The sequence below is a fragment of the Cyanistes caeruleus genome, chromosome Z (assembly GCF_971803275.1).
Source record: "Cyanistes caeruleus chromosome Z, bCyaCae1.hap1.1, whole genome shotgun sequence".
Taxonomy (NCBI): Eukaryota; Metazoa; Chordata; class Aves; order Passeriformes; family Paridae; genus Cyanistes; species Cyanistes caeruleus.
Window position 1 is genome coordinate 68,997,159 of NC_141732.1, and position 27,884 is coordinate 69,025,042.

At 41.1% G+C, this 27,884-nt stretch overlaps 1 protein-coding gene and 1 pseudogene across 2 annotated transcripts in view; both read right to left on the reverse strand.

Moving 5' to 3' along the window:
* The window catches only part of EGFLAM (EGF like, fibronectin type III and laminin G domains), a 73,405-nt gene that overhangs the window by 34,685 nt on the left and 10,836 nt on the right, over window positions 1-27,884 (reverse strand). Inside the window, exons 2-7 of one of the 2 annotated variants that reach the window (XM_023943885.2) lie at window positions 23,059-23,168; window positions 21,020-21,103; window positions 19,867-19,893; window positions 15,397-15,514; window positions 15,033-15,168; window positions 8,428-8,594 (exon numbers count right to left, since the gene is read on the reverse strand). In XM_023943885.2, the coding sequence (XP_023799653.2) occupies window positions 8,428-8,594; window positions 15,033-15,168; window positions 15,397-15,514; window positions 19,867-19,893; window positions 21,020-21,103; window positions 23,059-23,168 (642 nt within the window). Of the gene's footprint in view, window positions 1-8,427; window positions 8,595-15,032; window positions 15,169-15,396; window positions 15,515-19,866; window positions 19,894-21,019; window positions 21,104-23,058; window positions 23,172-27,884 lie in introns of both variants that reach the window. The other variant, XM_086867295.1, reaches the window with a different exon arrangement.
* LOC111941113 (small ribosomal subunit protein eS6 pseudogene) lies at window positions 879-3,186 on the reverse strand (annotated as a pseudogene).

Below are 27,884 nucleotides of genomic sequence, written 5' to 3' on the forward strand. Positions count from 1 at the left end.
CCGGTGCCTATAGGATGGACTCACATTGCAGCAGTTTGCAGGGAGCTGGTGCCCATGGGATGGACTCACACTGGAGAAGTTCATGGAGAACTGTCTCCTGTGGGAGGGACTCTACAGTGCAGCAGGGGAATGACTCCTCTCCCTCAGCAGTGAGAGAAGCACCAGGTGATGAACTGCCCACAACCCCCACTCCCTGTCTCCTAGTGCTGCTGGGGAAGGGGGTCGGGCTGGGAAGGAGGGAATAGGGTGGGGGAAGGTGTTTCTAAGGACCTATTTTACTTCTCATTAACCTGCTCTGATTTTTTTAGTAAAAATTCAGTTCTTATCTCTAAGTTGATCTTGTTTTGCCCATGACAATATTTGATGTGTAATCTTTACAGGTCCTTCCTTAACCCATGAACCCTTTGTTAAATTTTCTCTACTCTGTCCAGCTGTGGAAAGGAGAGAGAGAAAGTGGCTTTGGTGGGAGCCTGGCATCTGCCCAGATTCTTCCTACTGGAGAATGTGGACAGTCATGAAGATTTTGAGGTAAGGATACTAACTGGGAGAAGTAACAGGCAAAACAAGTATTGAAAAGTATTAAGTGTTATAGAGTAAAATGACCATTGGGAATTTTTCTTATAATTGTGGTGAAGGATCAAGGAGCACATTTTGCTTATATTGTTCATTTTTGTCCTATGTTGTGATGATTTTACTTTGGTTTTAGTGTTGGGATTTTTTTTAAAGTTCACCACAAATGGGATTTATTGGTAACACCATGTACAATATCTTTTTAATATCACATACAGTATCTTTGCTTCTGCCTTGATTCAGACGTAGACATAGAAGCTCTCAATGAAGAAAGCCAGCTCCAGTTCACAGTCTGCTCCTGGCATTTCTCATTGGCTTCCTTCATTCTCTGAGCCAAGGGCTTTGTATTCTGCTGCTTCCTCCTTGTTCTTTTGAGCTTCTTCAGAGCATTATGCCTGAGCTTATGCTGCAGCACTCGAGGAGTTCCCAGTCACTGGATCTTAGGAACCTTGGTTCTGGGTAACTTACCCCGCTTTCTTCAGAGGCTTCCTCACAACATACTAGCAAAAGTTATCCTTAGACAGGTTTAACAGCTTGTGGCTTCTGCTGGTCCTCTTGGGACCAAGATGACAGGACTGAGTCAGCCAGCTCCAGAATGCCCTTTTCACCCTTTTTCACTATGACAGAGTTCAGGACACTCAAGTTTGCATCAATGATGCAACCGAGAAAGAATTTGCACTTTCTCTCTCCAGTTCCTTTGTGGTGACAGCAGGAATGGCCCTTGCTGAGCAGAAAGCAGACACACATCTGTGAGGCAGGACACCCTGCTTCATGGAGAAGCCTTTGTCATTGCAACCACTGATCCAGACAACATATCCCTCCCACTCCTCACCAAGGGAATCAGCCAGGACCTCCGTGGCCATTCATTTCTCATAAAATGCTCTTAGCTTGCACCCATCATCCATTTCAATGACCTTTTGGCAGCCAGTGGCTGGGCATTAGATGTTCAGCTTCATCCTGCTCACACCTTGACAGTGCTGGAGAGGGCAGCATTAACTTGGCTTCCAGCATTTGTAGCAATTTTCAGCTCACTGAATCACAGCATCACAGAATTAACAAGGTTGGAAAAGACCTTTGAGATCATCAAGCCTTTTCAACTAAACCATGACAGTGTGCCACTCCTGTCTTTTTTTAAACACATTCAGGGATGGTGACTCCACCACCTCCCTGGGCAGATGATTCCAGTGCCCAAATACTCTTTAAGTGAAAAATTTCTTCCTAATATGTAGCCTAAATTTCCCCTGGTGCAGTTAAAGATCATGTTCTCTTGTTCTGTCAGTGGTCACCTAGGAGAAGAGACCAACCCACCACTGACTAAAACCTCTTTTCAAGGAGTTGTAGAGAGTGACAAGGTCTCCCCTGAGCCTTCTTTTTTCCAGGCTAAACAACCCAGGCTCACTCAGCAATTCTTCATAGGGCTTGTGTTCCAGGCCCTCCTCTGCACACATTCAAGCATCTCAACATCCTTCCTAAATTGAAGGGCCCAGAAGTGAACACAGCACTCGAGGTGTGGCTTCACCAGGGCAGAATACAGAGAGACAATCCCTGCCCTGCTCCTTCTGGCCACACTGTTGCTGATCCAGGGCAGGATGCAATTGCCCTTCTTGGCCACCTGGGCACACTGAACACTGTTCACAAAGTTTCACTGAAAATACAGGTAAACTAAATTTCCATGTGTTTTCAGTGAGCTTTTTGAGATATACACCAGGGAGGATGATCAAGCATTAATATTTGTTATTGGTCATTTATTTCTTGTGCATCTTCTGGCAGCTCTCAGTCCATTAAGATGTTGAGTTCATCAGGCCTTGCCCAGGGAGCAGTCTCTTAAAAAGAAAGTTTTATTCCCTTCCCCAGGGTGAAGATGAACAAAACCCCTGAGTAAAGTTAGTTAAAAATTTTAGAAGTTGTATCATTTCCAATACTTCTACTTATTGCCTTTATATTATATGTCTTAAAGTATTTCAGAGCTAATTTTGTTAGTTGAATGTACAAAAGTGTAATTTGCCTAAGAACAATGAAAGGCATAAAGATAATTTGGGAATAAAGAAAGGAGAACTCACTGTGTATCAGGGGAAACAATCTAATCTGTAAGCAAACAAGCTGTGTTGCACAAACTCAATTTTCTAACTTAGAAGTCATAAACTACAAAATAAACATGTGTTATGGTCAAAATGCTGTCATAATTTTATCTCTTTTCAGTCAAACTTTCTATTGCCTTAGCGGGATGTGAGTTTGATAAGGATGGCAGGAGTGAAGCAATGCAGAAAATGAAGTATCTATATATTCATATATAGGAGAATGTTAGATCTCATATTCATATTCAGATAAACAGACTTGCTTGCATGTATGGATATGATTTTAATGCCATGCCAGTTTCACAGAAATGTAACTCTCCTGATTTGAGTGGTTATCACTAAAGAACATTAACCACCAGCATGCAATGAGATGGGTTAGCTTAGGAGACACTGGCAGTTCCCCAAACAGCAGGTGTTCCTCTTTCATCCTGCAGATCAAAATGTTCCATGCTTTTCCAACAGAAGACCTCGGGAGACGAAATGTACCCTCTATTTCAAACTGGACAATGGCTCCTTTCACATTATTGGACTGGTACAACATTTAGAGCCTAGAGAGAACAAAGAAGGTCCGGCTTATTGTGTCTGGCAGAAAGACTGCTTTGAGGCCCCTCTTCAAAGACATTCACTATGTAAGTTTGGCGTCACCAGAGTAAGTGTGACTTCAGAAGGTGTCCTAATACTCACAGGTCTCTAACTCTCCAATTTTTCCCCTTCTTGACTTTAGCTATCTGCATTTCAGCCAGCACATGCTACATTTCTCTGCCTGCTGACCTGTGAGCAGTTTTGGTAACATGTAATGTGGTTGGGGAGCAATGCAGCTGCTGGATGCACTCACTCCTGACCGTGTCTGAACTTATACAGGCGAGTACACACATGACGTATCAGACCACTGGTTACTCAGCTGCCTTGTTCTTCCCAACAATTGGCTTTTACTCGCTTGACACAACATGATAGCCACATGTGATGTAATGCAATATAACTACAAAACAGGATGCAGAGAAATTAACAGGACTTTTTTGTAGATAAACCTCCACATCAGCCCATCTGTGTTGCTTTCGTGGAGAGCTCATCATGTAATGGGTGGTAAATCAGGGACAATTAAGCAAAGTGGTACTCTGCAAATACCAAAACAATGACTGCAGAGATTATAAGCAAACTATACATAATTAAATCAGTGTTCTAGTGTACAAGGAGATGAAGTCTGATTAAGATCTTCTACCAGGTCCTATAATCCTTCTTTTACAAATAATTGAAGAACTTGTGAGGAACATCAACATAGCCAATTTCCAACAATTAGGGATTAAGTTATACTAAAGAAATCTTTCTCAAAACAAATATAAAGCCAAAAAAACTTTTGTTTTGCTAATTAGGTTGCCATCATCATACTGATAAAGAGACATGAGAGAGTATAGGAGGTAGAACAGGGGGCACTGTAACACAGACAGATTGAATGGAAGTGTTAACAGACTGAAAGAACCTCCCACAGGTCTTAATCCAAAATACATCAGGAGCATTTTAAAAGTCATTTTATGCTTTTCAGTGACTCACAGTGCAAACCTGCATGTCACTTGGCTTGTCTCTTGCTTTTTGCCACTGTCCCCACAGTTACCAATACTGCTTTTGTAAAGTCTCTGGAGATGTGTGGGAAACAGTTCTGTGAAAAACCTTCTCCATTTATGATCTCCAGGACACATCAGCACCATTTAAATCAAGGTTTGGGCCCCAGAGACTGCCCTTTTTTTGTGCCTCAGCTGACACATTCAAGGTCCATGCAGAATACACAAGCACCTGTGGCAGTGCCCTGCTCTGTGTGACTCTGGCAGTGACAGCCAGGACCAGAGGAAGGGATGTGCCCTGCTTAAGCAGTCACTTCTGTCACGTTTGCTGTGGAGACAAGCAGGAGGGTATTTTTAACAGAGGACACTTCCTCTGTTGGTCTGGCAAAGCCCAAGGTTGGTGACCTTGCAGGCACAGTGCAAACCCCATCTGTTTCCTGAGCAGATGAAGAGTATTTAAGCAATGCAGGTGATGACATTTTTTTTGTTTGTTTGTTTTATTCTTTGGGACGGTTTATTTTGTTGTTTCTAAACTGAGTATGTGCAATCTTTTTATTTTCCAGTGAATTGTCCATGACATTTTGAAAGATTTTATACAACAAAATCCCAACAACCATGTAGGTGAAATACCCACCATGTGCAACTGTAATTAAGAAAGGCAACAAAAAATTGATTTATTGCATCATTTCCCTCTAGAAAAAAATTAATGAAACCAAATCACAAATAAATGAGAACCCTTGGGGAAACTTGCCCTCTCTTTCCTCCCTGAAAATGGAGCAATTAAAGAAGCATGCATTTTTTACTAGGTAAGGGGGTAACTGCTTATAATCAAGGCCACATGTTGTAATTTCAAGGACCTCGGGAGGTCTGTCACATTAGGTGATACTGTCAGCCTCCCTTTAGTGAAGCAAAACAAAGACAATGCTTTCCTTGACAATGCAGTCAAGAGAACTGCAAATCCACCCCCATTTTAAAAACAAAATCAGTGAATTACCTGTGAGAATGAGATAAATCACAACAGAAAACATTCTGGAGTAACATGGACTCATCTCTGCCTCAGTCTGCCTACAAGAGCTGCAAGAGAATCTGTGCAGGACTTTGTGGACCCTGAAGGTTTTCTGCTTCTGAGGTAATGTTGGGAATTTGTTAATCAATTAAAATAAACATCAGAAAAGTACTACTTATGTCAAGTCATGCCATAAAACATTTAGCATATACAAATGTAAAACTGCAAATTTTTGAAATCCAAACACTGAGCTAAATGTAATGCAAAAGAGTCAGACATTGTATGAACTTCTGCCAGCTTTCTGAGATATTTCAGGTATTTCTGAAGAATATATAGGCAGGCAGAAAATAGCATCAGAAATCTGTGTCATGTAGCATGTTTCACTGCTTAGGTGGGAGGAGGAACCACAGTAATAACGAAGGTATTAATTCTTATGAAGTGCACTCTGAAGAATAAAGGTGCTTCAGTTTCAGAGATGACAAATGTCTGGCACCTTTTCAAAAGCACGAGGTGACTAAGAGGTATCTGCTGGCACTTAGAGACAGTCAAGCAACTGGTGCCACCTGAGATACATCACTGTACCTGAGACAGCCCCAGGGGACTATCAGGTGTCTGTGAATGCACATGCCCTCCTACAGTGACTGTTGAAAACCACAAAACTTTGAGGACTTCAAATTTGCTGAACACTTACACCTGAGCAACTGAAGAGAGTGATTAACTGGACCAAAAAACTGGGCTTTCTGGCTGCTAGAAGCAGGAGGGTACTTTCAGATACATAATGTAAATTGGAAGTGAGATTTAATTGGATTCCCTTCAGCACAGTGTAGTTTGGTTTTTTGGGTTTTTTTCCTGTTTCTGTTTCTTTCTGAAATTTGTCTGTGGTTTAAATCATTCTTCAGAGGTTTTTAATGTCTTGGGGAAATATAAATGTCCCAGCTACACACAGCTTTAATGAAGAACTATTTTCTCCCAATAAAAGTTTAGCCTTTCTACTAACGCACAGTGTACTGTGTGTCTGGTTAACATCAAGTCAGTCTCCTACACAGACATCACAAGTAAAGACAAGTGAGAGCTGCTATCAGCTAGCCTATCATCTCAGCTACACTCCTCCCTTCAGAAACCCAAATAATTTATTTTTGAAGGCATGCATCCCTGACACTTTTGAGCAACACTCCTTGATCCACACAAATCTGGTTGTTTTGATGACAGGTATCCACAAGGTAATGCAGGTTTCCATGCATAGTGGCTATATGTAGTTTTTAAGCCTATTTTCAAAGAGCACACTGGCAAAAGAGCAACATTTGCATTTGCCAAAGAGTTCAGAGTGCCAAAGTAGCCCCAAGTACAAGTGGGGCTGGAGCAGGGCTGGAGCACATCACAGACATGGCCCTGGCCTGCAGGAGCTCTGCCTGGTCATGAGGGTCTCTACCAAGCACTGCCAGGCCCTTGGAGCAGGGAAAACCACCTCTCAGACACTGCAGCACCCATCTGCCTACCTGCTGGCTTGTGTGGGCCAGCACAGACTTTAAAGCCCATTCAAGGAGCAGTACAAAATGCATAATATACTGAATTTTCAGATCTGACCCAGGCATAGAGAACCAAGCTCATGTCCCTTATGAATGCTCCAGGAATCAGTGCTTATACACACCAGAAGTGAATTTGATTCCAAGCTCTAATGACAGAAAACCATGTTTTAGAGACACCTTGGCAGGCCTCTGTGGAATGAGCTGTTTCCAAGGCAAAGAGCCTTCCCTGAAGTGCTGCAGTAATAAGCACAGCACGAAGACCATTCCACCCCTTCTAATAGAGCTAAAAACACTTTATCTTTTCAGACCAAAGGATGCAGCTGCTAACATCCGAAGATAAACAAGATACCAAGGAGCACACGTGTGCCTGAAGCAGCAGGAGCTCACCCTGGGGGATCCATGGGCCAAGGAAGACCAGATTACACTGCACGAGGTTTTCACAAACATTTACTTCAGAAGTTAAACTTATGAACTCAGCAGCCATAGCAAACTAAATGCAAACTATTCAAGTGACTGAATTTATGACAGAGAGACAAAAAAAATGGAAATTACCATGAAAGAGTCAATGAAAAAAGGGATTCCACAACAGAGAGGCTGTTTAGAAAAAAAATCTTTATCAGGTTTAATTGGTGGATCACTAAGCACGTTGTTTATGTTCTTGCAGGATGCAAAATTTTCTTGCAGAGCTGACAGTCCTACCTGAATATTTGCTGCTCATTTTCACTAGTTGATTAAAGATGGTTTGCAATTGAGAGAGTGAGGGAAAAAAACACAACAAAACACTTAAAAGTACTGAGATATATTTTTATAGAAAAAGTTTAGAACATTAATGATATAGCTCAGTTAGCTGCCATACCTTGCTGGCTTTAGCTGTGCTTCCTCCATTGCTTCTCTTTGTGTCATTGGGTTTTTTGCTGTTAGATGTGATTTGTACAATTCCCAATATGCTCTGTGTTGGCTCGGTTGGGATTTGAGGAGCAAATTCCCCTATGTGTGATGAGGAGCAGCAGCCCCCCAAAGTCACCTTACAGAGACACCAGTACTGGCAGAGGATTGCATCCTGAGGAAGCCCTGCAGCAACTGGACCAACACTTACTGCAGTGTGCATGGTCTATATTGCTATACAAATGTAAATATAATAGTTAACAAGTTGGTATGTCAGCATGTTCATCTAACATAAGCTTACTTCCTTAAATCATTATTTTCATGACTGTGCTAAATAGTTAAAGAGTCTTACTCCTCAGAAAACCATACAAGTTTGATCTGGTCTTTCTGAATAGCTGAAATTATAAATTTAATATATAAGGTTCAGCTTCAAAGAACAGAAAAAATGAACAATAGACTTGTCTCTCTCATTTCTCCCCATGATATTCACTTATCAGTTCTGCATGAAGCCAGCACAAAATTCAGAAAGTAGCGATCCAAAAATACCCATCAATGACCTCCAGAGCAAAGAAATGGCACGAATGTGATGCTGTCTGGGTCTTTTCAGATTTTTGCCCATGGCTTGGCTTTCTCAGGGTGCTTGCTGCAAGCTCCTCAGACAGGACTGAGAGGTGTCAGAATGAGGGTGACTGTGCCTGGAGAGCAATTCTTTCCAGCAGCAGGCCTCCACAGCTAGCCCAGACACACTTTATTTACAGATAAACCTCATTTTGGTCTAGCTTTAGTAACAGGAGCGTGTTTGTACTCACTGAATGTGCGGATGACATCGCTCGGTGCACTGGCAGGGCTGGATCCAAAGGAGTTTGCTGCTCGGACGGCAAACTGATACTTCGTGTTTGGGAGCAGTCCCTTGAGAACCATCGACTCCATCTGGATCTGCTCTCTTATTACCGTCCAGTTGCTGTCAAGGTCTGGCCTTGAGGATCAAACAAAGACCAGATCTTAAATAATTAAAGCTGGCTGTATAAATTAGCTGCATTTGTACTTTTGTAGGGAATACACTAATAAATGAGACAGTAGTCTAATAAATCATCACTGAAACCCTTCACTCTTAAAGAATCAGACTCTGCAACCCACCATTACCAAGCTGTGAAGCCTGTGATGTCAAAACTGTACAATCATACAAACCAAATTACTCAGATTTTGCTTATAAAGCCAAGGAGGTTATTTAGAAGACAAACTAACAAATCCAGTTAAGTTTATCTGTTTTGTGGATTTTGGATTCATAGTTTTCAAGTAGGGGTCTCTTACCCAGAGTTCCACACTCCTTATGTGGCTGTCTAAGCAATAGTTTGTAATAGAGGGAAAGATCTTGATTTATTTCTACGAGTTTGTGTTCTAATGCCAGTAAGTCCCTTCAAACATATACAAGCATTAGCAAGATGAGAATCTGACATTTGATCTCCCAGCTAATCAGGTTAATCCACTCACATAGGAACATACAGATCCAAAGTCTTCTCTTCAAAAAAACAAACAGACAAAAAACCCAACCCAAATTGAAAAAGCCCAAACAAAACCACCAAAAAACCACACACAGAGAGCCCACAAAACCCACTGAACAATAATGCAGAGGACATGGCCTATGTACCTGGATTTTGCAACAACATTCCTGTATCTGCCTTTGGACAATGCCTGCTCAGCTCCTGATTCATACTTAAAGCCGACTGCCAATAAGAGCTTCTCTAAGTGCCATTATATTTCAAGTGAAATCAGTACAACCATTCACATGGCAGTTTGTTATCAAGTGTTTTAAGTTCATGCATCCAGGCACATTGCAAAGGGGTAGATGGCTTCAAGTACTCTGAGAGAGTATTCCTGTGCTTTTGCACCATTTCTACCCTCTCTGAAAGTGGCCTCTTATCAAAGAGAGAACAAAATAAGAAGCTAAACAAATACAAACAACACAATAATGTAAATATTCACTCTAGGCTACCCAAAATATTAAAATTAAAGTTTATGAAAGTAAAATAAGGACAGAAATGGCCTTCAGAGAAAATTATTCCAGTGTTCTTGCAATATTTATTACAGGAAATAACCTCCAAGTGCACCCTGAATCTACCAGTGTTTACATAGGACTAGCTGCAAATGTCTCCAACAGTCTTTGAATTAAAAATTATAGCACAAGGCAGGCATTTTGTATTTGTTTATTTTCAGCTGGAAGGAAACACCAAAGTTAATGTATGTTTTCCTTTAGTGGTCAATACAAGATTTATTGATCACTGAGGTTCCATTGCTTTGTGCCAGCATGGCAAATGCAGTTCCAAGCCGCCTGTCTCAAGTGCACAGTGGCACACAGGGCATGAGTATTTCATTGTCTTGCTAAAAATAAAAACAAAATCAGACCAATGCACAAGATTTAATGATAGCTAAACAGACCCTCTTAAGTCACCCTTCACCACCATTTCCTGGTAGACAGGAGAGCATTTATTTTGGCTGCTTTTCCATTGTTTCCCTCCTCTGAGCTTTTGATGCCTGGGCCAAAATGAAAATATATAGTGTTTTCCAAATGAAAGCTGTTAACATAGCTTCCTTCCAAGGCTTGCTTAGTAGTGTTTTCAATTTTCCTGTACACATCCTTTTTTGGTTCTAACTCCCATCCAAGGAATTCCTGCTAGCTCGAGAACTGCCTCTTTGCAACAGACCTTGCTCATGTGTCTACCCAAGTGGAAACAACACGCCTTTGATGAAGAGACCCAAAGGAGGCATTGCGCCCTAAAAAGATTTAGGAGATAACACAAACAGCAGGCTAGGCTTCAAATACACTGACTGTCTCTCCCAACATTTCCTTCTGCAGAAGTTTATAATAAAGGAAATGCCTGCAAACATGTAAGGATCTGCAGCTGAAGGAGAAGGAAAGAGGGAGATTTATCACTTGACCTTTGCTACTTCACCAGAACGCTCCCTGTGTGAACAAAACAGTATGAGATGAAAACATGGCAAACAGATGGGGAAAGGAGCACAGATTCAGCTGGTGACTGCATCCAGGGCAAGCCAGCTCCCATGTTCCCTGAGACGAGAACGTTTTGCTGAAAAACGTCTCCATGGCCCTTTTTTTAACGTTGTATATCGGTGTGTTGTCAATTTTTACACTGGAAGGACTCATTCTGATACCATTTTCCCATTTTCCTGCAGCACTACATTCCCCAGCACAGGTCTTTCTGCCTCTGGCCAACAACTTACAGGGCAGCTCCAAACACTGTACCTGTGAATGGGGAAATCAGACAACTTCCATGGATGTTGCCTGCTCTTGAAGCTGCAGCTGTGCATCTCCAACACAAAAATGCTATGCAGAAAGAATCTCATGCAAATCATAGTGGTTTGAAGATAATAAATGTATGGCTAAAACCAAGAGGACTGGATGGATACAAAACAAGGGCAGAATTCCATGCCAAATGTACCTAAAAATTTGGATTATTGCTTTATGCTGTAACCTGGGGACTTATTCAGTTCAAGAAGGAAATTCTTTCTGATGCAGGGAACAGCAATTTTATAGTCACTTGAACTTCCTTTTAAAATCACCTGGAAATTATTTGTGAGGCACCCACTGGCAACCCAATTTTTCTAAGGCTTATGATTGTTCTTCCATGCCGTATTTGTAGTCATCTCAAGAGGAAAATTTATCTCTATAATGGTTTTTAAAAAAAAATCCAGCAAATAATAAATATGATGACAACTACAATCCATCATCATTTGCTGTGGAAAAATCTCTTGTAGAATATACTGTACCATAACATATTATTTTTATTAACTATTATCATGTCACATTATTGTGACACTTTCTACAAAATATATCAACCAATACGCCAGGTCAACTATGAGGAAAGGAAAAGTGGACAATTTCAGTAACTCATTATCTTGTTAAATATTCTTCTGGTGCTTCTAATGTTGTTAAGCAGTTCCTCCCTAAAATCTTTCTCTCCTCTTTCTTCACCAGTTACCTTTTCAAGGAGTTAATCTCACATGCAGTGAGGTAAATACTGAGTCATATATACCTGTTTCATGCAATAATCAGGGAAGCAATAATAGAAGTTTTTGTCCTAGACACTGGGAGGTGTCTCCCTGGTCAGATCTGTTGTTACAGATTCTTTGCAAACAAAAGCAAACAATGGTTGTCTGGTTCAGTGCAGTGCCAGAGACAGAGAGTTCAGCAGGGAATGGATTCAGGGATGGATTTTTCTGGGAGGGAGAGAGAAGGCTTCAAACTAATCAAGAAATCTGTGCACAACACTATGCTGAATCTGAACCACCCTAATATCTGAATACTAATAAATCCTCCAGTTTTATCAGCAGAACCTGCCTAGTTCATTGCAGCAGAAGTTTCATGTCACCACCAAGATACTGAAAAATTTCCTTTGCATGCCAAGATTAATGTTAAAAGCTTTTGATTTCATCTACATACCAATGAGATGAAAAGAAAGCGACCTGATTATTTCAGGGCATGTGCTGCTGAAACACTTGTGGTTCTGTAGTTGCTACATGGCTATAAAAACTTGTATAATTTAGTCACCAAGTTGAAAAGATCATGTAGGCATTCAACAGATTAAAAATCTGAGTATTTGGAGTACTTGAGTAAAAATATCCAAGGCATTTTTAAGAATTAATTTTGTATAGCCTCTTCAGGAAAAACACCCCAGCTCATATTCTTAAGTCCACAGTCTTGCTTAAGAGGCTTTCACAAAAATGAAACTTTTCATTAAATACTTCTCACCATTAACCAGCAGAATATTTACACTGAGCCTACAAAGTTGCGCAGACACTATATATTTTGGTTTTAACACATTCTATTGCACATTCCCTATGAACTATCCAGTGAAGAATGAGTCCTACAGTCTCCCTCCTGACTTTCAGCATTTAGAAAAGTGGGACTGTGGTCTCCTTAGCATCCTCTTTTAGTCAGCAGCAGAATAGAGCCTGAATCAGATTCATCTTATATATGAAGCTGCCTGCAGCCCTCCACTGCCTGTGGTGAACCATAAAGTCTCAAGGGAAACCCCTTAGGCAAATCCTTAAATAAAGCACCAAATTTAGACCCTGAGTAGAGATAGGCTGAAGGGTAGCCAGAGTTCTGATGGGATTCTGGTTGTTTTGATTCTCAAAACAACTAATGTACTGAATTTTCATTAATGTACTGAATTTCCCCAGTGTCACAGCTCAGTAACAGAGAGGAGTGTTTTGTCCCAACATGTTTTTCCTAAGATTAAAGTCATAAAACAAATTCTAAAGAGATGGAAATTTCTTAAACAATGTCATACATTTGTGCTGTACCCAAGCAAAATTACACATTTGCATTAGAAACTTATTCATTTTGCAAAATCACAGGATAATGATGTATTTCTTTGGCATAAGAGGACTAAATCCTAATTTTTTTTAACAGATTTGTATTCATTTTACATTGGTTTGGTTTACTAGCTTTAACTCATGAAAATATATTTTATAGTAATTAAAACTATATGCAGCAAAAGACAACGAAGCTTAAATTTAAATGTTTACCTCTAACTGCCATTATGGCTTATGGCTCATTGATTTACTACAAATATACAACCAAGCTTCCAAGTCTAAGAGACCATAATCCCAAAATTAACAAAGTCACTTTCAACTTAGCTTTAAACCTCAAACTAAACAGTGCAATCAAAACATTTTGCTATTAGTAAATTCTTTCCCAAAGTCCAAAGCAAATGAGACACTGAAATTTCAGTCACTCGCATCTTTTGACCTAAACAGCAGCTTTCAACTCCCTGGCTGAACAAAAACATTCAAGGGTCCACTTCCAGTGTGGTAGATGGAGATGATGGTGCCCACTTCTTCCATCAGCAGGTTTCTGGTGCTATGAAGAAGTGTACACAAGCCTCCAGGTTCCACTTTCCAGTAAAAGCACAGAAATGATAGAAGTGCAGTCAATCAGAACTCAACAAAATCCCTTCCCCATCAACTGAACAAATGAGAGAGAAGAGATGGAGAGAGAGCAAAAAGCTCAGATAAAAATTGTGTTCAAAAAATAGATATTGAAGACATTTCATTGTAGGTCTACAGCAGACACTACACAAAGGAAATAAGTATCTTCAGCCCTCATGTCCTGCCTCGTAGTGCATTGAACATTGGAAGACCTCCAACTAAATATGGGGAATTTCATCCCAAATACAAAGTGCATCAGTTAAAAAGTAGGCTTTCAGTCTGGGTCTTCTTTTTGCTATATCAGTATCTCTTTTGCTATATCGATATCTTCTAGATTGTACCCATACTTTGAAAATCAAGTTCTTCCTGTCTGTTCTAACAACAACAATTTTTTTTTAAAATGACTATGTTTTCCTGAAGAACGATTTTTTTTGACCTTTTACAGATCAGAGTAGTTAAAGAATCAATTCTCTCTTCTTTTCCACGAACCTCAACTAAAACCTGTCATCAAGTATTCGCTCAAAGGATTAAAAGGGTGAATTTTACATTTGCTGTAAGGGTAAACATTGAGGCAAACAAAAATAAATAGATCTGTATGCAGATATTAGCTCCCACAAGCATATGAACAGTCAAGTACAAATACTTGTTTATGCTTGCAGATACAATCACCTCCTCCTGACCCTTTTTATGCAGCTTATAAAAGCGATTTGACTGGCAACTTCTGACAGTTCAGTTCTACTGCTGTGAATTTTAAGAGTTCAACATAAAAGAACAAAAAAGCATCCCATCAACACCCCACTTTTCCCCCCCAAATCTAAACAGCAAGATCAACGTTTCACGTAAACTTCATTAGCATTAGCATAACAAAGCAGGTCTAAATCCTGCAAGCTCAAGGCCCAAACAACTTTGTGTTCAAGAGGTGTCTGGGTTTGGCACTGGGTGATGTGACTTAGTGGTTTAGGGACCACAATGGTAGTGCTGGGTTGATGATTGGGCTGGATGATCTTGAAGGTGTCTTCTGATATTGATGTTTCTATGATTCCACAACTTTTGTCAGATAAAACTGTCCAATATACTGATTTCTCAGTCCTTGGATTATTTTCTATAGCAACCTAGGGAAACCACTCTACCAAACACTCTTTTCTCAGCATGGTTTGACAGCATTTGATGACAGGAGAAACTTAAAACTTCATTCACCCAGGCCGCTATTAGAGCGAACAGATCAAATCAGATCTTATTTTTCTTCCATCAGAAAGTACAACATATTGGTGATTTTATAACAAATTGGATCCTTTCTGGTTTTGTCCTTAAGTTTCCATGGTAATTCAGCACATACTGAGAGGAGAACAAAGCAGATGATAGACAGTATGTAAATAAATCATATCCATGTGCAGTTAAATAGTGCAGTTTAGGTGAAAAAAACCCCAAAACACTGAAATTCAGGCTCCACTAGCACACTTGCCTGATAAACTCCACCGTGTAGTACTGGATGGGGGAACTTCCTTCACTTACTCCCGTCTTCCAGGACAAGGCAACTTCTGAATCAGAAACCACCACAATCTGGGGCTGATAGGGTGGCGCAGGAGGCATGCACTTTTCTAAGAAGTGCAAAGGAATAGCATTAGAGTTGCTACACATATAACTCCAACACCCACAGCCTTAGGAATCAAATTCATAGGCTTCTCCCCTCACCCTACTTCCCCTCCAAAACCCTACATTTGTGGAAAAGTACCAGTGAAATACTGTGATACTGCACATGGCAGAGGTTAGGTGTGAGTGCGACAGGCCCTGCCAGTTGTGCAACAGAGCCCTGCAGGCAGAGTTACCTTGGGATAAAGTTGTCACCTCCCTGGGCATGCTGGGGCGTCCTTTGCCCGCCCAGCTGTACGCTCCAACGCTAACGCGGTGCGGAGTGCCTGGCTTCAGGTCGCCAATAACAACATCCTGCCAAGTCAAGAGCAGACAAGCACATTGTGACAGCAATTCTGGGTGATTGGGGATGGTGCTGTGAGCTGAGACTCAGGGATCTTACATGGTGCTTTCCCTGTACTCTCCTAGGAAGACTGTCCCCAGCCCAGCTCAGAAACAACAAACACAAATAGAATCATGTTTCCTCTCAAGCTGCAGCTTTGCCTCAGGGGAATCCACAAGGTTGACCTGGACCCATTTCTCAGCATAACTCATAAGGTTGCAGATCATTTGCATTTGATATCCAGCTTTTTCACTGGTGAAGTCAAAGTCACATACTATTCCCTCCCTTGAGCCAACTGCTAGCATTTGGTATCAGTCTGGTGTGTTTTCCCCTTTTTTCTTTCTTGTTTGTTTTTATTTCTCTTTTAAATTCAGAGGCCATAAAACCTCCTGAGAGTGAAGCAATTTGATGCAGTGTGAACTGATGATCCTTAATTTCTCACGGAGCAGAGCCCTATCCCATCATCTCTCACAATTTTATGAGCTCAGCTAACAGCCTTGACCTGAAGACAGCATTTCTCTTATTTGTCCTTCTGCCACAAACACAGAAAGATTAACCCACAGACAGCTACAGTAAAGGGGGCAATGTTCAGTTCCATGTGAAGAGCTTGGGCTGATGAATGCTCTTCAGAGGAGCCTGTTCAAATCTCCCAGAAAACAGGAAACATCACCAAAACATTACATTTTGTCACTGGCACCTTCACAGAGCATGGATCAGCCTCAGACATTTAGATCTGATCTTTAATGGAGAATGTGTGCATGTGTAAAGAAATTGAGTATTATTTACATGTAGCCTACCTGGAATGTCTATGTTAATCCCAGATTGATGAATTTTGACAACATTTACAAAGAAACAGAAATATCAGGTTCTATACCACAGACTGTTCAGGTGTGAAAAATAAGAACTTAAAAAAACCCTGTTTTACAGCTATTATTCTTCTGGTTTTCATTCTCTGATATTAAACACATTAGTCACAGTGAATTTGAAAATGCAGAGCTCTCTTTTTTCTTCATGTTGGAACAGACTTAAATCTGCACTTCCAGTTGCATTAAAATAGTAAACAATCCCAAAATTTTATTAACTGCTAAATTTCCTTTTGATTGTCTTTTGGAAAAAAACACTTCCTCTCAACTCTTTGGGGAACTTACATTATTACTACAACATTGCTCAGCAACACCCTGCCATCTGTCATTTCTCTGGACGTGGTTTTGGAGCTCCAACACTGATTTCCTATTAGCATGGACCACCTGACAATTATCTTGTTTTTCCACCATTCACTCTTGATCTGCTCGAATGATCTGAACAAGTCTGAGACTATAACAGCGCTGGAATAATCCAGAGAGAGGCAGCAAGAACACTCACTCTGAAAGACAAATCTGGGTCTTTCAGTCTCATAGCTGAGGGGACTGAGGTCTTTCACAATGTGATCTGAGAAGCCAGTTGCTGAAAACCCTGTACCTCCACCTGGTGAGAGAACAGATGTCCTTGCTCCTGCCTTTCTATCCTCCATGCCATACATACGGTCTGTTTGCCCTTATACTATGTGCATTTTTTCCTGACAGTATTCCTCTTAATTACACTTATGCTTACAAGGAAAAATCCTTCATTATCTGTCTTATTGTTTTGACACTATTGAGGAACTTGGCCCTTGGAGAGACTTGGATATTCATGCATGTGCTTCAGATTATCACCTCCAGACTCCAGTCTACAATAAACTAAACAGAGGGAATCTCATCAAGTGCCTGGCTAATCAAGATCAAAGCCCAACAAATACCTGCTAAGGTATTCAACTAGTTCAACATGTGTGCCCTCAAAACCTCAGCAAGGTGCACCCATGCCTTACACACATGTCTACCTGCCTCTTTCTGGCAGTGCCAGATCACACGAACACTCCATGAACACAGCCCTGGAACACAGAGTGGGTATCTCTGTAACCAAACATCTAATCTTCAACGGTCAGGACATCAGTAAATAAGTAAAAATTCAGGTCACCATCAAGCTACCCTGACTTATGGCAATGCCAGGGAATACCCACCTCACACCAGGAACACTTTCAAACCAGATCCTGGAAAAGAAATTTGTGCCCCACTGTCCAGCAGCCTGGGAGTACATATTTAATTTCTTTTTTACCTTATATTTAGAAGACAGGTCTTAAATCCAAGTTCTGTCCCTCTCAGAAGAGACAGAGTGGCCTCACAGATAATGAATTTAGGTAGTATGTGGAAGAGCTCTACCCATCATTTTCATAGTCCCCGCCTCCACTCAAATCAGCTCTATATTTTAAAGCTTGATGCTCCAAACTCAATAATGAATTGTTGATGATGCTTCAATAGTCACCAGCCTCACTTTCTTTTCTTGCGCAACTCTCTTGCTAAAATTGTGAAAAATGACATTTGGTATTCTCATTACAATCTCACATTGTTGAATGGGGTGAGGCAATGTGATGTCTTTTCTGTGGAACAGGAGCCAAATTCACTTAGATTATCCCATGTATCTCACCCTGCCCTGCCACACAGCTTGCCTTCCCTACAAGTGTGTTGAAGCTGTTTGTGAGGCTCAATAAACTGCCTCACAGAAACAAGGATTACAAATTGTTTTTCAGAAGAATGTCTGTTTTCATTTTTGTTTTAATCCAAAAAACCATCAAACCCTGGATTACAGAACAGCTGCAGGAACTGAGCTGATTTTAATGACACTCTCTCCCCTGATGACAATTCCTTCCCTGAACTACTGGTCTCAGCTGGTCACTTCCCATTTTGTACTGGTATGTTTAGCGATTTGACAGGGAGCAGTGCTGCTCTCCAGGGCTCTGTGCCCAACCTAAAACCTCCCACCTTTAAAGTCTACTAATTTTTATTATTTTTCTTGGTTTTTATCTATGTGTGCTAGAGTTCCTGAATATTATACCCAGTTAGAACAACTGCCTGTACTAAATGGTACTGCATCTGCATTTCTCCTGGCAGCTGTCATTTACATATTCTCTACTTTATGATGATATAATACACAATAATATATTATCCACTTTGCTAACACACAGACACATGAACATACACATGCACAGAAACAGGCAGTGCAAATCAGCTCTTGCTACAGCAGTCCCACATGGCCCAGAGAAGCCTCCAAGTAGGGTCATACCCAGCACCAGGAGAGGAGGCTTAGTGATGGAAACATTAACTATGCAGACTTAACCACAAAACTATTGCAGATTTTCTATTGAGCTTGGTATGAATACAACAAAAAGCATTGCATCCAGAACACCACTTCCTGGAGGATTAATGACAGCTGGGAGCTGATTAATCCCAGTCATTCATACTTCTCCACAAGTATCCATCAGAAGTGTTATTTTTATCAAGCAGAAAAAAAAGTGCCCAGCATGGAACCTCAGCTCTGCAATGCCATAACCCAGACTCAGTTTAGCTAGGGTTGAACCAGATAGTCCTGGTTGAAGTGCATCCTGAGGACTCAGCCTCCTGTAGTCCAACCAAACTTCCCTTATTTCAGACCACAAAGCTCTGTGAGCTCCACAGCTGTGTGAGATTTCTCTGTTCCTAAAACAGCTCTCAGAAAACAAAAATTTGCAAGAGGCTGTTGATGCTAAGGATTTCAGTTAAACACTGCAATTGCTGTCCTTCTCCTATCCAAACCCAAGCACCTCTCGATTGCTTCCTGCTCACAATACATTAAACCTGTTTACTGCTCACAGGAAGCAGACTGGACTGAGTGCAGGACTGGAAATAATCAATCTGATTAATTCACCAGCTGCAAAGCCATTAAGAGCATTGGTATTTCTTTCAAACTTGTTTTAGACTAGTAGCTAGTCTCCCACTCCTTCCTCCTGGGCGTTGCAAGGCTGGCCTCTTCCTGTGCTCCTCCTCCTCCTTCTTGGCTCTCTCTGGACTGGCTCAGGCTTTCCCCTCATCATCTCCTCTCCAAATGCCAGACTCTGTTCTTCCCTTTTACTGTCTGTCTGACTACTTGACTGTCCCCATCATCTCTAAATCCTCACTGCCTGGATGTATTTCATTTTTTACACAAATTTACTCCATCAAAACAAAACATCCATAAATATGTCTGATGACTAAGAAAAAGATTTATCCATTGCTAAAAGGGGAGCTACTTTGCCTACAGGTGTCCACCTTGCCCACCCATGGATTTTGAGCTTTTTGAGGCTACTATCTGCTACATTTTGACCACAAAAGATCATGTGTAAGTGCTACATAGAATCAACATTTGAGATTGACTTTTGTGGAAAGACCAAGTCAGAAGCATTAAATCTTATTTTAAATCACATCTGTGACCAAATTTCATGTGAAGCAATACTTACAAAAATCGCTTGTCCTTCAAGTTGACCCTGGGAAAAAGCAAATAGGACTTGTTAAGAACTAACATAATAAAAAGTGATAGCAAAACCCCATAAATAATGGGTCAGGGAATTAAAACAAGACCAATCCTGCAGCGTATTACAGTCTGTGTGGCTGTTAGTCACCTGCATGAGTACTGGGATACACTCTCCTCCCCCAGTACTAAGAAGTACTGCTGCTAGGATTAAGATTTAAAAAAAAACAAAACAAAACAGTGCTGTTTGATCTTTCTTGGCACTAGCGAGAATAGTTCTTAAGAAACAAAAAAGGTGAGAGAGGAATAAAAGGATAAAATTAAGAAGGGAGAAAATAATGCATGAATAAAGAAACAATATATCATGACAGCAATATTGTTTTATTCACTGTGATCCCAGAATCCTGCAGAAGTCAGAATTGACAACCAGAGTGATGGAAACCTGCAGGAAACCTGAGCATCCACCTCACTCATGCTTCTAGTGAAGAAGTGGGGCAGAAAAAAAGGAGGAAAGAGAAGGGACAAATGGGAAAAAAAACCCTGAAGCAAGAATGCAAGGAAGATACAAAAGAAAAAAAATAACTTTAAAAAAATGGAGAGCAATGAGAAAAAGTAGTCCTTTCAATAACAAAATAAACACCAGCAGCTGGGAAAATCTTCTAGAATATGAACTTGCAGAGCTGCAACTGAAGTGGCCATGTTTCAGGAGGACACAGTCTCACACAGAAGCAACAGCAGTGTGTGTTAATTCACACAGCTGTGTCAGACACTGCAATACACATACAGTGTAACTGCAGCTCTCTCCAACTGTGCATAGACTCATGCAATTCCACCCTTTCCATGTGTGAAAATGCATGCATTTAAGATTAAAGGTTCTATTTTAGTAGATGTCAAAGGCCAGTACTAGGAAGCTGAGAGCAAGTCCCAGTAGTTTCACATGATAAAATGGTCTGACAAGAAGGAGAAAAAGTGCATCACACAAACACAAAAACATTGTGATTTCCTTTTTCTCAACACCCAGAGCAGATTTGGGGCTTGGATCCTCAGCATATTTCACAAAACTATAACAAGGAGTCAGTTGCAAGTTTCCACTTGCTTGTTCTGCTCCAGTGCTCTGATTGTTGATGAAAAGAAATACTCACCATGCTAATCATATCCAAACTAAGGGGAACATCATGTGAGAGCTGTTTAACTGCTTTGTCACCTTCAACTTCTGAGTAAAAAACCTGGGGAAGAAGATATAGCCAAACCAGTTAAAGCAATAACTCAGTGTTTCAGAATAACTTGAGAAAGAGTGCACCAGTGCATCATTCTCACACTGACAACAGAATTTGAATCCACGATCCCCTGCCCTTTCAAATGCAGGAAAAGCTGAAGTCCTTTAATATTCCTTACATATTTTCTAGAAGTTTTCAGTGTGACCAAAGGACATCATCACACAGTGAATACACTTACCTAACATAAAACACAGTTGTAGTGTTAGTAGCTCAGGCCTGAGCTGATAATTTTAATTGTGCATGATTTGTCTGTGGTTAACATGGACAGCTGAAGAGTTGTGGGACTAGCCTGCACAATACAGACACCTTACTTCATGTAAGGCAGATGTTTACATTACGTGATTATGACATTATAAAAATTGCTCTACCACAGAACGTCTCTCCGTGTCTGTTGTCATGTACTGGAGACTGATGAGACAGACAATCTGCTTTCCTGTGCACAGAGACCCAGAGATGCCAGAGGGGCAAGATACTACAGTGAAGACATTTTGAGTACAGCACTGTTGATGCTGCTTGTCATTGGTTTTATTAACATGCCACACACCAGCCAAGGCCTAAAAAAGGAAGTGGAGCTCAGATGCTTGATCTGCATGCATGAGGGGTGGAAAGTGTTTACTTAAGCTCCTTACTCCCTGCACCTCTGTTTTTGCAGAGAACGGTGGACCCACACAGAGCCCAGCTGAGGCAGGTCCTGGCCACAGCAAGGGCTTTTTGGAGTTTTTGACCACTATATTCTAGTCCATAGCTCTTTCATAACAATAAAATGAACTCTGCAGCTGGGCTGCACTGGTGTCATTGACAAGACTGTGGGATAAAGAAGCGTGTGTACCAGAAACACCTATTGCAGTATTTTTCTCATTCTTTTAGTGCACATTATTGATAAGGTACTCAGTAATATTCTCCTTCCCACCTTTTTACACAACACTGAATTTTGGGTATTTTTATTCCAGGAAATTTCAAATCCATCCACAGAAAATACTAATAAGAAAAACTGCTTTTCATTTCTTTCTGTTGTTTTTGTCAAAAGGGAAAGCAACACATTCTAGTCAACATCTCCCATCTTTGGTGCTAATTTCCCACTAACTAACTTCCATTTTGGGAGTGAGTCTCATTGCCATGGAATACCTGTTGAAGAAATACCTAACAAAAATGAATGAATGGCATGTTAGTGTTCATTGTTCTTCTTCTTGCACACTAAAACACAGTAACCAGTTTAGCCTTGCCCTCTTGTTTTGCCCTATAGGCAGAATATAGGTAACATGGCAGAGGGTTGATGGGGGTCAGAGACTTCTTTATAAAATTGCTGAGTACAACAAGAAAATCATTCAGCTTCTTTAACAGAAATTGACTTCGGAGCTAGGGGGAAATAAAACAAACATCCTTTGGGTATTTATGGCTGTAGGTGGGTTACCAGGGATCCTACACACTACAGTGCCAATCCAGGAAGAGACTCCATGAAACACTCCTTACCTTGTACCTGCTGCCACTCTGGGAAATTTTAGAGGCTTAGATATTCCTATTGAATATCTAAGGATATACCTCAGGATGGAAGTACAAGTCAAAGGACCTGCATGGCCCTCACTTGTACAGTGTAATATCAACCTGCTCTGCTCTACTTTACTGTTTTATCAGCTGCAGAGAGCACTGAGAGCCCTACAGGAAAACCACAACAGAAAAGCAATCCATATCCACTGCAGGCCCTTGGTATCCAACCCAAATTCCCATCATAGCTTGTTTCTAAAACACAAACAGCTTGTTTTTCAAGGTTACAGCTCAATCCACTCAATCCCACTGTCCCCTGGCCACTTTCTGGGCAGTGGCACTGTTTGTCAGGATAAGGAGCTGTCCCACTGGTTTCAGTGTGTGCAGTCTGAGGCCAGGCAGCAGCACAGAGCATCACTTACCGTGTACCCTGTGATGGTGCTCGCATGCTGCTTTGGCATCTTCCATTGCACGCTGAACGCTGTGCAGTTCAGTGAATCCAGCAGAATATCCAGAGGAGGCCCCAGCCTATCTGCTAAAAACAAAATGGCATTGTATAAGGAGCCATAGGAAAAAACCCTTCTTCTTTAGCATCCTGGCATGCATGTCTTTGAAGAATAGGTCTGTGCTGCCATTATTCCAAACTATCAAACATAGACCACTACTCAGATTGGACTTGTGCCCCTTTTCCCTCTCCACTTCTGCCGTCCAAGGTAGCAGTAGAGCAGCAGGAGAGGGAGAACAAAAGGGGACATCTACTCAGTGGGCAAGCTGTTGCTTAGCTTAGGAGCACCCAGTGCTTCAAGCAATGTCATTGAGCAACTCTTAGGCTTTTGAATGTGTTCCTGAAATGCTGGATACTACCCAGGACCCAAAGACAGGGCCATTCACACATTCATACTGCTTGTACAGTCTGTGGCACAGATTCAGGCTACTGGGAAGGTCTCCCAGGAATGGTCTGGAAGACAGCACAGCTCACACAGCACATCTGTAAGTCAGTATGGACATCTCTGGGGAAGGGAAGACCAACTGTGTGAAAGGCAGACAAACTATGCCATGTTCCCCGGGCCCTCACCCGTTTTCTTCATTAGCATAGACCTAGTCCTATGGTTTCCTGCTGGTTCCAGGGGCTCCAAACACAGCACATACCACCTCCTATGCTCACCTTCTGCCCTGCCCTGCACTCAGCAGTAGCTGAGTGTATGGTACCATACACCACCTGCTACTTAAAGGAGTGGCAGGAATGAGCAGCCAGGGCTGGGGTATCAGTGTCCACTTAAGAAGAATTTCACATTCAGAAAACAGCTTTCCAATCTTCACAACACCCAATAAGGCAAATTAGCATTTCAGCTGCATTAGTAATAAGGAGGAAAGAATACCCCCTAAACATTCACTCTTAACATATTCATAGCATCCTTGTATTACTTTCTGGAGAAGCTCTATGAGACAAGTTTGCTGGAAGGCATAGTTGCCTAAACAACAAATTTTAACCAGCAATGACAAATAGTCATGTAAGACAGGCTTCAAATTCATATTCTGAATGCATTATAGGCCAATAACATTATTTACTGAAAGTATTTGGTGAATAATTTGGAACAACAAATAAATTTGAACAAAATGGAATCCATTTGCAGACTACCTGCAAGCAGAGAGACAACATCTGTTTAATAAGGAGCCACATAATGAATTATTCACTCAGCCCTAGAAAACACTACTATCTCTAGGTTGCAGATGATGAAAGAGACACAGAGAGCCAAACAGTGACCTCGGTTACACTGGCCTATAAATTGTCATTGTGGAGTAAATACAAAGCTAAGTTTTCCCCGGACTAAATCAGGGAAAACAAGAGCAAGGAGCCAGAGAGGCCTATGTTTTTATCCTTCCTGTTTAGTTCTCCCTAGAAGTTAGGGAATTCCCCTAACACAACAGGGATATGGCTGGATGCTTGCTTGGGAACCAGGCATAAGCACCATCAGCCCTAGCACTGTCTTGGCAAGCAGCCTCGGGTGACGGCCAGCGCTCACCACACCACTGCATCCTGCCCTCTCCGTGACAAAGCCGGCAGACAGGCAGGCACATGGCACTCAGGCTGCTGGGGACCTGCTGCCTCATGCCCAGACCAGGAGCCAAGAGGAAAAAGAAAGCCAGTGGCATCTGTGACCCATGCACAGAGTTATTTCCTGGGGAGGCTAGAGGGCAAGGCAGAGAGGAGTATCTCATGCAGCGTGGCAGTCCCACAGTCCTCTGCTGTCACCGCTCCCGGCCTGACAGCTCAGTGATGTGCACCTGGGGATTGAGAGTCACTTCTGGTTGTCAGAATTTCACACAACCTGGCAGAAAATAAAAAATGTCAATTTCTGGACTGAACTTTCCCTTTGCAGGCATGGCAAAGTGACGGCAGGATCTGACACAAGCATTGTTTATGGCACTGAGTTGCAGGAGATGTCATGGCTTTTGAACAACCGTATCAAAGTGGTTTGTCAGCTGATCACAACTGCTGCAGCACATGTCACTGCTCTACTGACAAGCCATTTTGAGATAAATGTGAACTTAATGTATTTTGCACAATTTTACAGAGCATCATGTATTAGGCACACTAAAAACAGGTATTGAAGCTGATCTAAACATTTATGTCTTTACGTCTAATGTCATGTTTAGACTATTAGAAGTGTTTTCAAGGGCAAAGCTCTTGGGGTATTTGTAGCTTCTCCTACAACTGGGGTCAGAAATACTCTTCTCAAAACTCAGCAGGAAACCTCTGTAAATCTGGTAGCACCACATACAGTGCAAAACCACAACAGAACCTCCTCCCCTCTGCACCCTGTGGGTTGGGAATCTGCAGACAAGGGGGCTGAGACACATCCACTACTTGTACATGTTCTGAAGATCTGCCTGAGTGATGATCCCCCTGCCAGTGTCCTCTGCTGTTGGGTCCAGTGAATACCTAAGAAGGCATGGAGATTGGCTCTGGTCACAAAGAACATGGAGCCAATTTATATAAACAATAAACACATCTTGTACAAATACAGTCGTCCTCCTTTCTGGCCTATCAGGCACAGACAGTTTGATATTGTCCAAACTGCTTTTATGGTAGTGGAAGCAATGACTCCAGTGCCATGCAAAGAAGCCATTAATCAAGTAGGAGCACTCTCACACATATCTTGACTATACATTGTGAAAGTATATCAAACACAAGAACTTAATGAGGATTTATCCATAGATAAACAATGTTGAGTTGACCATGTTGTGTTTACTTTTCTGCTTACAACTAATTTCCTTCCCATTTATACATGTCTTTGGCTCTGTACTTCTAAAAATATGCAAAAACCACAAAATCAGTAAAGAAGTCACCGAACAAGTTCTCCAAATAAGCTGAAGAATACATAAGCACTCTCCCTGAGATGGAATAAATTTTTCCATTTCAGAATAATGACCATTATTTAAATTTTTGCTTCACAGAACAACTCAAAAATGGTGAAAATGCTCATGCCATCAATACAAATGTCACTTCCATTGTGGCTCTCACTGCCACATACAACAGCCTCTGCCCATTTATTAAACACCCATGGGCTACCATCAGGGTGGCCAGAGGATAGAATGTGTGCCTCCTGGGAATGGCCCCCATTCTGGGCCAATCAGTGTTGTTAACCTTTACTGCAATGAAGAGATTAAATTCTTTGCTGTGAGGCTGGTGAGGCACTGTCACAGGTTGCCCAGAGAGGTTGTGGATGCCCCAATCTTGGCAATGTTCAGGTCCAGGTTAGAAAAGGACTTGAGCAACCCAGCCTAGTGGGAGGTGTACCTATGGCAAGGAGATCAGGATTAGATGGTCCTTAAGGTTCCTTCAACCCCGTAACATCCCACCATTCTATGATTCTATGTACCACTGCCTCTGGATGCTCCTTGCCATTCATCACCGAACCCACCAGCAGAAATGGCACTTCTGCCCCTGTGATTCTGTGCAGTTACCTGGAGGAAACAGCAGAAACACTTCCAATGAATCCACCCTCTGCTCCCAAGACAGCCATGCTGGCCTTAAGCAGGGCTCATGAGCAGCCAGCTCAGCCGGATCCTTTCCTTCAACTACTGCAAAAAAACTGCTTATGCAGGCACAGCTCTTCCTTCCTCCCTTCTAGTCATGGACTGACCAAAATGCTACTACAGTGGTGAACAGTTATGAAAAAAACCCTCAGCTTCAAAGCAAATACATTTCTAATGTTTATAAACTTCATATTTGAAGCACTTTGGATGAATTGGATAAAGCTCATCCCTACTAGTATATAATATTAGTCCTATTATTTCAGAGCAAATTTCAAAACTGATTCAAATTTTAAATTAGATTAAAATAATAGTGATTGAAAACAGTTTAAATATTAAATACAGATGAATGGAATATCTGAAAGAATTTGTGTTAGAAATTTTTCTTTTAGAATTTTAATTATCTTTTGAATTTAATCTTTTCTTTTTAGAGATTGCTGTATCAAGGCATGCAGGTAGTCACAGGTACTTGCAGATCCTGAAACAAATATGCAAATAATTCACAGATACAATCCACATGCTTTAATACAGTAATATATTTAAGAGAAAACAGATGGTTAATTTCATCTTTATGAGTTTTTAGTTTGGGAAATCAAAACCTTTATACTAAATTTTCTGTACTACACCTAACAAGAGAGCAGAAGACAAGGAATGGAGTGTAAGCATTTCACTACTTTACTTCTAAATCTCTGTAGGTAACAGCCAGGACATACTGACTGAAGGACTCCTTATTTTCCAGGTTGAAGTGTCTCCCATTTGTGTCCCATGAAACAAGAGAAATTTGTTGATGAAATGCCAGTTTTCACTACTAACATGATACAATGTAAGAAAATAGGGGAAAAAAAGCTCAAGAAAACCTATTCAAACTAATTCTAAACTGAAGTTTTCAGGAAAAAAAAAAAAAAAAAAGTTTCCAGAAATAGCTCTGAATCTCTTCTGTTTGAAACTTTATTTGTGTTCACCAATTCACAAAAAAACTCACCATGAATTTTATTAAAATAGTGTTTTATCATTGTAATAGCTGCTTTTGAGGGAAAAAAGCTTGTCCACTCCAAGAGGTGAATCAAAGTGTAGAACAGCCTATTCACTCCCTGAGATATTGGTGAAATTCTTATTTATTAAACAATAAACAGCGATAAGGTCTTTTGCTTCCTTCATTTTACAGACCAAAAGTTATGCAAACACCACAGTGGAAGGAAGACAACATGAC